The sequence below is a fragment of the Nelumbo lutea genome, chromosome 3, assembly GCF_056320005.1.
Source record: "Nelumbo lutea isolate HS-2025 chromosome 3, American lotus-T2T, whole genome shotgun sequence".
NCBI classification, from domain to species: domain Eukaryota; kingdom Viridiplantae; phylum Streptophyta; class Magnoliopsida; order Proteales; family Nelumbonaceae; genus Nelumbo; species Nelumbo lutea.
The window spans coordinates 56,016,562-56,029,050 of NC_142686.1; the positions used below are offsets into that span (position 1 = coordinate 56,016,562).

The window sequence follows — 12,489 nt, forward strand, 5'->3', positions numbered from 1 at the left end:
CAAGGCAATTCTAATTAACAATGGAGTACCCAGTCGCATTTATTAGACAAAAGAAAGTTTTATACTAGTTCCCTAGTCTTTACATACCAATCAGCATGCATAAGTTGAAAAAAATAGCAACACCTATTTACTAATAAAGATCAATTTTCCTCTCAGAACAAAGCAAATCATCATATCTAAAAGACAATGGCATTTTAAATTAATAAATTTTAATATTCCAAACACAACACTATAACATAATAAGTATTTAATAGAACAATTCCATGTCAAAAAATTATTGACTAAAGATGGCTATAATTTTATACTAATAAAATAATTAAGAGAAACAAAAAGGGGAAAGAACAAACGACAGAGTGCTTGGATCTTTTATGTTTTAATATAAAGTTCCTAAACAAAGCATTAACAGTATAGATAATATAAGGATGTATTAATAATTCAAGACACGTAGGAATAGAATATTAATATAAAGTGGCAGTTACAATAAGGTGGATGCCTTGTGAATTTTGTCACCTAGGCAGGATGTCATATTGCCTAAGTGGGCATGTACTGTCTAGACACCTAGATGGGTACCCTTTTTACATAAGACATGGCTTTCAAGAATGTCACCAATGAAATTTGCTTTGTTGCCTAGGTAGGCACCAAGGCAAAGCTAGGTGACCAGGGAGCACCTAGAAACCTAGATGCCACCTAGCCAATGAGTTTTGAAAATATAAATCCCCAAGTCCTAAATCAATCCCAAAATCCTCAAGATGTGGCTAGTTTCTTCAGAGGAAGAATAATGTGGAGGGCAGTGAGAGCAGCTCTAATATGGCTCATTTGAGAAGAAAGAAATGGGTGGATCTGCAAAAAGTAAAGAAAAAAGAAGACGTAATAGACAGCATAAAGGTGAAAGTGACACATTGGGTGAAAATAATGAAGATATTCAAAGTGTTTTTGGTAGATGACATTCTGAGAACCTGGGAAGTGGTGGAAAAGTCCTCATGTGTAAAGGCCATGGTTATTCTTGGAAATGGAAATTTCCCTCACACAATAGAATAAAGCTGAGCATTGATGGAATCTCTTTGGGCAACCCTGAACCCTCAGGAGTTGGGGATGTTTTTAGGAATGAAGATGGTGTGGTTGTGGCAATGTATTAAGGGTCAATTGCACATGTAGATTCATTAAAAGCTGAAGTTCTATATCTTTTACAAGGGCTGAGACTAGCAAAACAACATGGACTGAAACAGGTGGAGGTGGAAGGTGACTCAAAGTAAGTTTTCTCTTGGATGAGCTGCAACAACTCTGCTACTTGGATGTACAGGAATATTTGAAGGGAGATTGGTAATTTAGCTAAAGAGCTGGAAGCTACATTCAAATGAGACAAAAGAATTGCAAATGAATTGGCTGATGTCCTGGAAAATCAAGGGGTTTAGAGGGAATGGTTGTTTTATGCAAATTTGTAATATGGGCTAGATGTAATGGGCAGCTGGAACCGTCTCCAGCATTAAATTGTAATGTCAACTTCCTTAATTAATGAATGAAATTTCTGTTGCTGATAAAAGTATTTCCTTTTTTGCATAATAAGAAGCAATAATCTACAATGACAATTAGCAGTAATACTCATCAAGTGACTAGAGATTTCATATTAAAACATAGAAAATCATCATATTCATGAGAAGACAGCCATTTAAATATATTAATTTCAAATTACATTGCAATATGATAATAAGAATTTAACAAAAGCAATTAAATTAAAAAGAAACAACCACAACAACAACCAGGAAACATCTTGAAGTCCATGACATGAGGTCTTTACCACTGATATGGATCATCATAACATGAAATAAACAACAAAAGGAAGGGGCAGAACCCCACCTATTTTATACCAAAATCCACCTGTTTTAACGTGGAGAAATTAAAAAAAAAAAAAAGGGAGCAGAGTGACCATTTTAGCACCAAAATCCCACCCTATTTTAGTATAAAAAATGAGCAAAAAAGAAATTGGTGCAGCTCCTGTTAGCACTGAAATAAAAAATAGGTTAAAAGTGTTATATTAGTAGTGTTACAGTGCAGCAAACTCGTAAAAAAATGTTGTAGTGCAGAAAGTGTATCTTAATACAATAAGCCATCTAATATTAAAATAGTATAAAGTGTCCACCAAACCATTTTGGATGCCTAAGTACCAGTCCCAACACCTAGGCAGGCACTTAAACAATTAAGCAAACACCTTGTACAAAATCTTTTGAGCGACCCTTTGTGGCAATCATGGAAAATTGTTAGTCGCCTTGACAACTATGGCTGTGTGGCACCTAGGTGAGGTAATTGGTGGCAACATCTTTTTCAACTGGTTCTGAAAATCAGATAATGAACTACGATTCCTTGACCAGGAGAGTGGCAAGATTGTTTTGTACTAGGTTCAGCCCTTTCAAATTATCTTTGTATTGGAATGAACAGAGAGCTCTCCCTGGGTCAGTTTAATGAGCTACTTTTCTCTTCACCAAGCACAGGGGCCTTCTAGTGCCCTAAGCACAAGATGCAAGGCAAAACACATGCCTTATTTAAGCAAGACAGTTTTTAGAAACATTTGAAAAAAAGAATAGTGACACATAAAACTACAAACCTGAATTTTAAAAGAAATTAGTTGTTTTAAAAAGCCTATTTGCTCAAATTAAAATATATAATCATAACATATACAACATAGTAAAAGTGAAACTGTGGGAGTGAAAGCAAACATATGTAGAACATACCAAAGTGCTTACCTTAAAAAATAAATAAATGACAAAGTGCTTCAAGTCGTCAACGATTCAAGCATGTGAGGCTTTCAGTATATTAATTTATCACCTAGTCACATTACTTCAAAAAGTTGGTGCGATGTTCAACATCTAACATTCCTAAACCTAGGAGATACGCCCTATAAGGGCTATTCCAGTTGTGTTCCTGACCTAAGTTTTACCTGCATACTCAAAACATTCTATTTTAGGATTAAGGACCAGATTAGTTGTATTGTTATTTGATAGTTAATATTAGTTGTATTGTCATTGCTTCATTAGTGGAAATTTTGCAATTTGAGATCCCATTTGCAGGAACTAATGTTTTAGGTATTTGAAGGGTCATTATTTTTGTTTATTTTAAAAGCTAATAGACCATTATTAGTTCACAAACAAAAAAAAAAAAGGAAACTTAGAAGTTGATAAACCAATACAAAGATGTCAAACAAAAAAAATACAAAACATTTTTGAAAAAAGCACACAGCTGGACTGAGGAACAAGGCACATTTGCTTTTGAGAGGGGATGTGCCTGGGTTCAAGTCAGGTGCAGGTCTTAAAATGCGCTTTGTCTATGGACCTAGGGATGCCTTTTAAAAAACTACTATCTGCTCCTTTGTTTTGCTGTTTTTATTTTCATGCTATTATTAGAATCCATGTTGATCTTGTTACTGATATAAAAAAGTTAGGGCAGATAAAATAGAAAAAACCATACAGTAACTTGAGAGAATGTCTCATCACAATCCTTACGAGGTAAACATGGACACCCATCACCATCCCCTATACATGGATACACAGGACGGTTAATTTAGATCATTAGATGATTCTTAGTGGGTGGAAATGACATGTAGCCTTAAAATTGCATGTAGTGCTGATACATTCAAATCATTAACCCGCTTCTGTATGACCAAAATAATGTTAAGGACAATAGTTGGAAAAAAAAAAAAAGCAAAAGAATAAGAAACAAACAAAATACAAAACGCATGACATATAGAAAACTTTGGGTGTGGTAGATGTATGCCATTAGAAATCTTCAATCATTACACTAGGTATCCAAGTCTTATATTGGCAACTGGATTAATCACACTCCAAACTGATCTCAAGGTTGAACATATACAAACGCTGTGACATCAATTACATGGTTACAATGCAAGGGATGTATCTCAAGCAAACAAGAAAGATGAGATGTAACTTCTTGAGCCTTTTTTATGGGTAGTTGTAGCTTGAACCTTTGTCATTACATCCGTTCAGTTGATTGTCATACCATCTAGAATAACAGATTTTCAAATCAGGTTGGACGTTAAATTGATTGGAATAGGAAAAGAACAAATTGAAGAATTAACCATGAACCTTCAACGAGCCATATATGCAAAATAAACTAAAAGGAAGTTACTATTAAAACAAAACTTAGATAGGTCCTGTCTATAAAAGGTCCACAAAAGAATCATGTGGTGCAAAGTTTGATTGTTATCTATAGGATTGGCATTAGAGACGAGAAGAAATGTATAAATATTGCTTGAGGATCGAATACTTTTCTTCGAGCTTCCGGAACTCGAAGTTCAAAGCCAATTCCTTCACGTTATCACAAGTCGAATTCAATCCCAACCTCAAATTTGGTCTGTTATCCAGTTTGTGATTTTATTGAATAGTATAGAAGCTCAGTTTTATAAAGTGCAACGTGCTCTTGACTAGCAGCTAAAGCAATCACTAAATCGATTTAACATGAAAAGTAAAGGTGTTACATCCACTTTAACCCGGAAAACAAAAACCCTAAAATAGGGCCAACACCTTGCATTATATCAAATTACAGGAACATCAAAAACCCGTAAAACCCCAAAGCCTAACCATCCCAGCATAGGAACCTGAACTAAACCCTTGAAACACGAAATGGAGAACAAACCCCTACCGAGAGGGAGAACAAGGAAATATCTCTAACCTGAGCACCTGCTATTATTCATCATTTCTGAGGCGCCACAGGTGGGGTACCGAGCAAGCTTGCCTGCTGCATCTCGAGCTCATTCATCTGCTGCTCTCGATCCATCTCAATGATGAGAGGAACCACCAGGATCAGAAACGTCGTTCCTGCAATCCAAGCTGCTTTCCCAGTGCTCTTCAGAAGCTTCTTCGTTACGAAAGCTGCATCAGACGCCACTACTTTTCCTTGCTGGACGATGGATGATTGAGATATTGTGTTCGTAACCCTAGCAAGCACACCTTTCTGGCCGCTGCGATTTTTTCCTCCTTTTCTGCTCTGAGACGCCATTAGAGAGGGTGTGACTTTTGGGGAGTGGCTCGTTGTTTAGAAGTAGAACTGAAGACTGAAGCCGTTGTGGGAGAACAAGCCCTTCGATAAGCTACTGCATGAGATATTATAAACAACTGATCCCATATCGCCTGTGTTACTGTGTACCATGGATGATGATTGATGATATTTAACCAGTATGGACTGGGGACCAAATGGCATCGGTGGTCCCACTCCTTTCTGAAGAAATCTTCAACTGTTAAGCCTATTACCATCCGATCATTATCTTAACTGTGGCCTGTGGGAGAGCAAAAATCCCCGCCTTTACGGACTTTGCCTTCTGAATTTATGGGCCTAGGTCCATTTTCATAAATGGATGGGCTCAACTCTCAAAAGTCTCAAGAATGTGTATACTGGCCTACTTTCAGTCCTGGCCCAACCCATTCGAAATCCAAGACGAGAGACAGAGAAAGAGAGAGAGAGGCTAACCTTTGGGGCAACCTGGTTTAGCAAATAGACAATGACTTACCTATTGTTTGCATAAAGTATGAATAATGGACAAAGTTACCCTTTACCATCAGTTCGTCGTTAATATCCACTAGTATATGATACCATGTGACTTTTTTATTTCTTTTCAAAATTCCTAAATTATCCTTTATGGTTCAAAATATCCTCTCGTTTTCCTCCAACAACGTCGGAGTGGTTAAACTACAGGAATATTCAAATGTAGCGGTAATTTTGGCTGCCGCTGAAAGTCTTCAAAACTGCCACAAGAATTAGAGTTTTAGCAGCACTCATTAACTGCAGTTAAGGATCTCCCATATGACGGCAAAAAAACATATAGCACTAAAGATCTACTTTAATTTTTTCCACCTGCCAAAATAATTTGGAATTTTGTCCAGAATCCAAATAACATGTATTTGTTTTAAATTATTAAACGAAGTTATAATTTGATTCAAATAAGTTATTTTCTCTTCATTTGAAGTTAAATACAAAAAATCAAAACATCAATTACAAATAAAATATAAATATTCGAACGAAGATTAAATCCTGCACAAAGGATGAAAACAATTATAAATAAATATGAATCAAAATCATAAATAATAAAATATCAATTATGCAAACAAATTAGAAAAGTATTAAAATTTAAGAAACTCAAATAGCTGCTAACCAGTGCTTGTTCACACCCACTCACAAAGACCACAAGTTAATTAACTGTTATATATGGGCACTCGGCCCTTGTAAACCCCAATTTTGCTAAACCAAATTTATCGGCCTTCATTCTACTTAAGCTAACAGCTTAACTATGGATTTAGCCCCATCAAAACGAATTGAAACTTACATTGTTTATCTGATAGATTGAATGACTTGATTCATAAATACTATGTTCTGAAAATCATTCCTAGTTCTACCAAATGTCAGAACATATTCAACCATGAAAACATGGAAACCTTGACTACTGGAAGATCCATGAGGAACTAATCATTTTTGGACTTCAAACCAGTTATTAATAACTGGCAGGATAGAGAATATGAACTATAGACTGTCCAGTTAGATCCTACTAGTCAAACTTCTCTGAAAGTAAACCAACACTATTGACACATTTTGGTGGAAATGTTGCAAAGAGTAATTTATGATTACCAGAATTACACTTACCAAGAAAGTAACATCCATGCAGAACTACTGTCACTTGGTAAAGTTATATGGAAAAAGTTTTATGACAAATGATATGTGAGGGTGTACTGGTAAATGATAAATCCACTGCAGGTGCTTCATGTCCTGAATGAGGGAGGAAATTAATGAAGAATGGTGAAAGCAAATTTGTTTCATTTTCTTTTCTAGTTTGACAAAGAATGCTTTTCTACAACATTGTTGAAATTTCTGTGAATTCAAATTAGTGGCACAATCTGAAGATAAGAAGACAAAGTTTCTGCTTACTATATCATATCTTACCACCTTAACTAGGTTTATTTCAAAGAATGATAAGATATGACAAAACATGTAGAACACCCTATCTTTACCACCAACAAATTCTAGACTTTAGACCTGGGATGAGGATTTAAACTAGAAGTATTTTCCAATTATCTTGTAATACATGAACGCAGGTGGGGACACACCAGTAGCATACCACAAGTAGGTCAAGAATAAATTGGTAATAAACTCTAATATGATTGTTTGCTTCAACACCTTTCTTATACAACCTTACAGGAACTAAAATAGTTTATATTTTTGAAAATCGTATTCTCGGTGAATTCTTGGACGTTTAGCTTTCTGCAAGGTAAATCAAGTCAATCAATCAGGTGATTGGCTTTACTTTTTTACATCATCAAACTGATAGAGTGTTAATGTTTTCTGGTCCCAACTCTATTGGATCAGCTATAGGAATCCTATTTCATCATTCCATTCATTATAGTAGTAGTCAAGTGAATGCAATCAAATTGATTATTCCATTCATTCATTTCAATTGATGCTAGAGATCCTTTATAAGGAGTACATCAATGTTTTATAGTCTTCTAAATTTAGGTAATATGAATCCTTTTAATAGTCAAGGAGAAGATGTATTGAAGTAAAGGAAACATGGTTCTAGGATATGAGCGTCATAACTCAGCAATCTGAAGTCTTCTCAAAAAAAAAAAAAAAGGAATTCAAATATGTTACATGAACACACGATACCAAATTAAGTAAATATGTGCAAATTCAGTAAAAAGGTAAATACATGCAAATATCATCTTAAATTGATGGTCCAAACTGATTACAACATTCTTTACTACAAATAACATCTTTTGGGTTATTGTGCTAGTTAATTATGTATTGGCACTAAGACTTTACCACTACAAATAACATCTGGTTGGTGGTGTTGTCCTTCACATCACTAGTATGCATGCTTTGCAAAAAAAGTGTGTTCTCCTTTGAACTATATGCAGCTTAAATCAGGTATTAAATACATGGAAGCGTCTCCCATACCAATGTAGTCCTTCAAGAGAGTGATCAAAGAAAATATAAGATTGGTGATGGATCATCTCTTTTCTTCGGTGTTAGCTTAATTTAGGTTGCACCTTGCATAAACCAGTAAAAAATACACACCCACACCTAGAGTTGGGCTTCAACTCAGAATAGTGCACATAAAATGAAGAATGAGAGTGAACTATTGCCCATGTTTTCTATTTGGTTCATCTTAATTTTGATTTTAGACTTGAATGTCTAGCCATTAACCAGTTGCGACAATCATTGAGAACACCCACTAAAAGATTAGGAAGCCTGTCCAAGTCTGAGAACACCAATTCACCCATTCTAAGATGGTGTGTTAATGGCCTGACCCCTTGAATGTATCAATCGGCTCAACTATGTGGTTCAATATCTAGTTTGTGTGAATAATACTCAGTAGACCATGCATTATGATTTTTTTCTACAAATTTAATTAAGACACTAACCAAATAGGTTCAGGCTTATAATATCCAGATGGTGTGAATAATACCTAACAGGGCAAGCATTATGATTTTTTTCTACAAATTTGGCTCACATATTGACCAAACTAGTCCAGACCCATAATAAACATATATTTTAGGATTAGGCATTGATCAAGCAGGTTTAGACCTGTCGCAAACATGTCAAGGGTTTAGGTTCAAGCATGTAACAAACAAGTCAATATTTGTTTCATAATTGTAATAAATAGGTCGAGCTCTGGGTTCAGTCCATTAACAGACATGCCTATCTCTAGGTTTAAACCTATAACAAGCATGTAAAGGCTTTAGGTTCAGACCATCTAACAAATAGGTCAATCACTAGTTTAGACCTACAATAAACAAGTCTACCTTTGGGTTCAATCCACTAACAAAAAGGTCTACCTCTGGGTTCAAACCTGTCACAAACATGTCTAGGGTTTGGGTTCAGACTTGTAACACCTAGTTTAATCATTGGGTTCAGCATAGGGTTCAAATCAATAAACAAGCAAGCCAATCATTGGTTCAGACCTATAACATTTAGGTCAATCATTGAATTCATGTTAGATAGTGTATGCTCTAATCTCCAATCAGATCGATGTACAAATACATTTATTGTAAATGAATAAAAGCACATTATTGTTTCATGTTGATATTGGTATATTTTTGTGAAATTACCCCTTAAACTAGACATTTATGAAACTCATGTTAGTTTAAAATGTTCTCAGCCATTGGATAGACTTTGAAAGTTTATCCTGCCAAGACTGACACTAATGTGTTGCCAAAGAAGTTGGGGCAGCTTGTCTCAGCTGTTAAGGTTCTACTCAAAGCACATGCAATGTGTGTTTGGATGAAACATTGAACCCAGATCACTTTCCAGTTATGTGTTGGACCTTGGAGATTAATAGACAAAACTGGAAAGTTACACATAACCCCTAAATTTGATTATGTTACTACACTAGGTGTTGGATTGAATTGCCTTTGACATGCCAATCAGTGATATCCGGGTCAAACCCTAGGTATGTTGGGACAATCTAAGAAGCCACCTATATTGGTGATCATAGCGATAGAATCGGCCCCTCTGTCGGACAAAGTGAAAGATAGGGTTTACACTCTTTCTAATGGAAACATAAACGGACGATAGTGAATTTCAACAGTGTTTTGAAATCTTATTTTGCAGGGTGAGGCTATTGGACAACTTGAGGTGATTGGTAGGGACAGATCGAGTCAAATGTGTTTAGATGGGGCAGATCTGAAAAGGCCTTGATTCAGTCAATTAATAGCTTCGAAATGGAATCTTTGTATGATCGAGGGGCAAACAAGGGTATGTTGGGCTAAAATTTCACAAGTAGGTATTTTAGAATATATGGGCTTGATGGCAATGTCTGATTGGTCTAGGGAGGTCTAAATTGTGGGAATTTGGGTCAATGGGATATTCCGAAATAGAATCTTGGTTTGATGGTGGAGTAAATGAGGGAATCTGGGGTTGAAACTTTATGGGTAGGTGTTTTTATGTATTCAGAGTTTAATGGTATGGTTTGATCGATTTGGATGTGTTAAGATCAAGAGTATTTGGGTTTTGAGTGTTTAAGCTAACAAGAAAGGTCGAAATGGAATCTTGGATTTGATGAGGGAGTAAATAAAGGAATTTTTAGTTAAAATTTTATGGATAGGTATTTTGGGAGGTCCTAAATATGATGGTTGTGCTTGATCTAATGGTTGAGGTGTAAGTGAGGGTCGATCAGGGCCATCGGATAGGTATCATGCATGTTTAATAGTGGATCTAAGGGCTCTCGGGGTGAAACTCGGGTTTTTTAGGTTTTTGGGTGTTGTAGAGAGATTGGAAGGATCTAATCAAGAATTTGGGGTGAATTGGGGTTTTGGCAACGAATCAAGCAAAAAGCAGGTGTTGACAGCTACCATTCTTTGTTGTGAGGTAGGAATCTACGAAACAACAAAGACCAGAAGAAGCACACAAAGATTTTTACGAAGGGTAGGTTGGAAGAGGAGTGAGACGATAAAGGAGGATTGAGATGAAAAGGAATTCCTGTGCAACACTGCTTCATCATGTTTAGGTCGTTTTATTTTTAGCAAGGTGACTCTTCCTAGGTATCAAGAACCTTCGGAGTTAGGGTACATTTTTCGTAAAAGAAAGAAAATAAATAAAAATCAGCAATAAAAATGTGAAAATCAATTACTTTTGGCAAAGTGACCCCTCCTAGGCATCAGAAACCTTACAGAATCAAGGCACATTGGTCGCAAAGAAAACCATGTTAAAGATAAAAAGATCAATCACCAAGACTAAGTAGGACAAAAGGTTCAAAATTCTTGCGAAGTGTAATCACAAAACACGAACAAATACTCTTTAGTTTGTTTTACAACATTTTAAAAGATTTTAATAACATATTTTGCGTTTTAATAGAGTTCATGAAATTGATATGCCATAACTACTTTTTGACATAACACAATGTGAAATAATTGTTACAGAGTTTCAGACAATTCTGTAATGACACATGGTACCCTTACTGTTTAGCTACTGTCTTGCGATGCCCTTAAGTTTTTTTATAATTGTCATCGTCGTTAAATCAAGACGAAAAAGTTGATTTTACATTTTTGCACTTCTGTTAACTCTTACTCAGATCGAACCCTTCCTTAATGAGGGATCTGAACACACTCCTCCGATCTTCCATTGTTGTGAAACTTTTCCCAGCCTTCTTGTTTGTGTCTTCTCCCGTTGTCACTTGTAATTCACATAGGTGTGTCTACATCCCCTAAATGGACGAGAGAAAGGATTTCTCAGAGCAACCCCCGGTTCCATCCTCACGCCACCTCCATCTCTTCTTTCTGGCAGAGATTATTTCATTAAAGTTGCCAGGTTCTCCTGCTTTAGCAATGAGAACCAACCAAACAAGCTAAAATCTACAATTTCAGCTCTTGAAACACCACTCTTTAAAACCATTTAAAGAACCAAATATTGTGCTTCTAAAAGCATCGAAACTGAAAACATTTGTACTCGATGATGCCTTGCTAGTTTTAGTAATCTCTAGTGCAAGGTAACCTAGAGTCCCTACCACACGGGTAGTTTTGGGATCAGTTCCACGATCGTATAGTCTTGCGAGCCCAAAATCTCCCAACCTTCCATTAAATTCACTATCTAATAAGACATTGCAGGACTTGACATCTCTGTGAACAACGACCTGCTCCCATCCTTCGTGCAAATAAAATAGTGCAGACGGTACTCCTTTGATGATTCAAAATCTTTGACCCCAATTTAGTGTGGTTTCTAGTTGGTTGAAGAGCAACTTGTCTAGACTTCCATTTGGCATGTAATCGTACAACAGAGCTCTTCTTTACGCCGGCAATAGCCCAAGAGTTGTACCAAATTCTGGTGACGCAGCCGACCCATGCTAACAATCTCAGCAACGAATTCTCTAACTTCTTATCTAGATTCATGAGAGACTCTCATCGCCGCAACTACCATTTTGGAGGTGGGTAACAATTGTTTTAGGGATCATCTTCCAATTGAAAAAAAAAAACAAAAAACAATTTAATAAACCTAAAGAGCTTTGGGAGTTTAGATCTTGGTGGAGGCAGAGGATTTCTAATTGAAAACCCATTTGTCAATGTTTCAGGGACCATCTTCCAGTTACACAAAAAATAGAGATATGGTTTAGGACTTCAGATTAATAAACCTAACGAGCTTTGGAACTTCAGATCTAAGTGGAGATCTGGTTAGGTTTCGACAGCTCTAGGGTTAGATTTTGACATAAAAGCAAAATAGTGGGAGTGGCTAGAGTACCTCAAGAGAGGAGTTGTCATCCTAATGATGGTTTCAAATAAGAAACAGGGAAGAATAACAACAATGATGGGGGTTTACTGGTGAGATGTACATCAAAAATAGGCAAAAACATTAAAAAAGTACCGTTGTTGTGTATTTATTGTTCTCATCAAGAAGATGATAAACAATGACTGAAGAAGGGGGGAAGAAGGAGTGTCGTTGTTGTGGGTTTACTGTTCTCATCAAGAAGATGACAAACAATGACTGAAGAAGGGAGGGCAAATG

The 12,489-nt window shown here is 36.2% G+C and overlaps 1 protein-coding gene across 1 annotated transcript; it reads right to left on the reverse strand.

Moving 5' to 3' along the window:
* Positions 1-4,428: 4,428 nt before the first annotated feature.
* On the reverse strand, positions 4,429-5,092 carry LOC148865098 (mitochondrial import receptor subunit TOM9-2-like). Its single transcript, XM_088979030.1, has one exon. It carries the CDS (start codon positions 5,005-5,007, stop codon positions 4,702-4,704), a length of 306 nt encoding a protein of 101 aa, XP_088835156.1. The 5' UTR covers positions 5,008-5,092; the 3' UTR covers positions 4,429-4,701.
* Between the last annotated feature and the right edge of the window lie 7,397 nt (positions 5,093-12,489).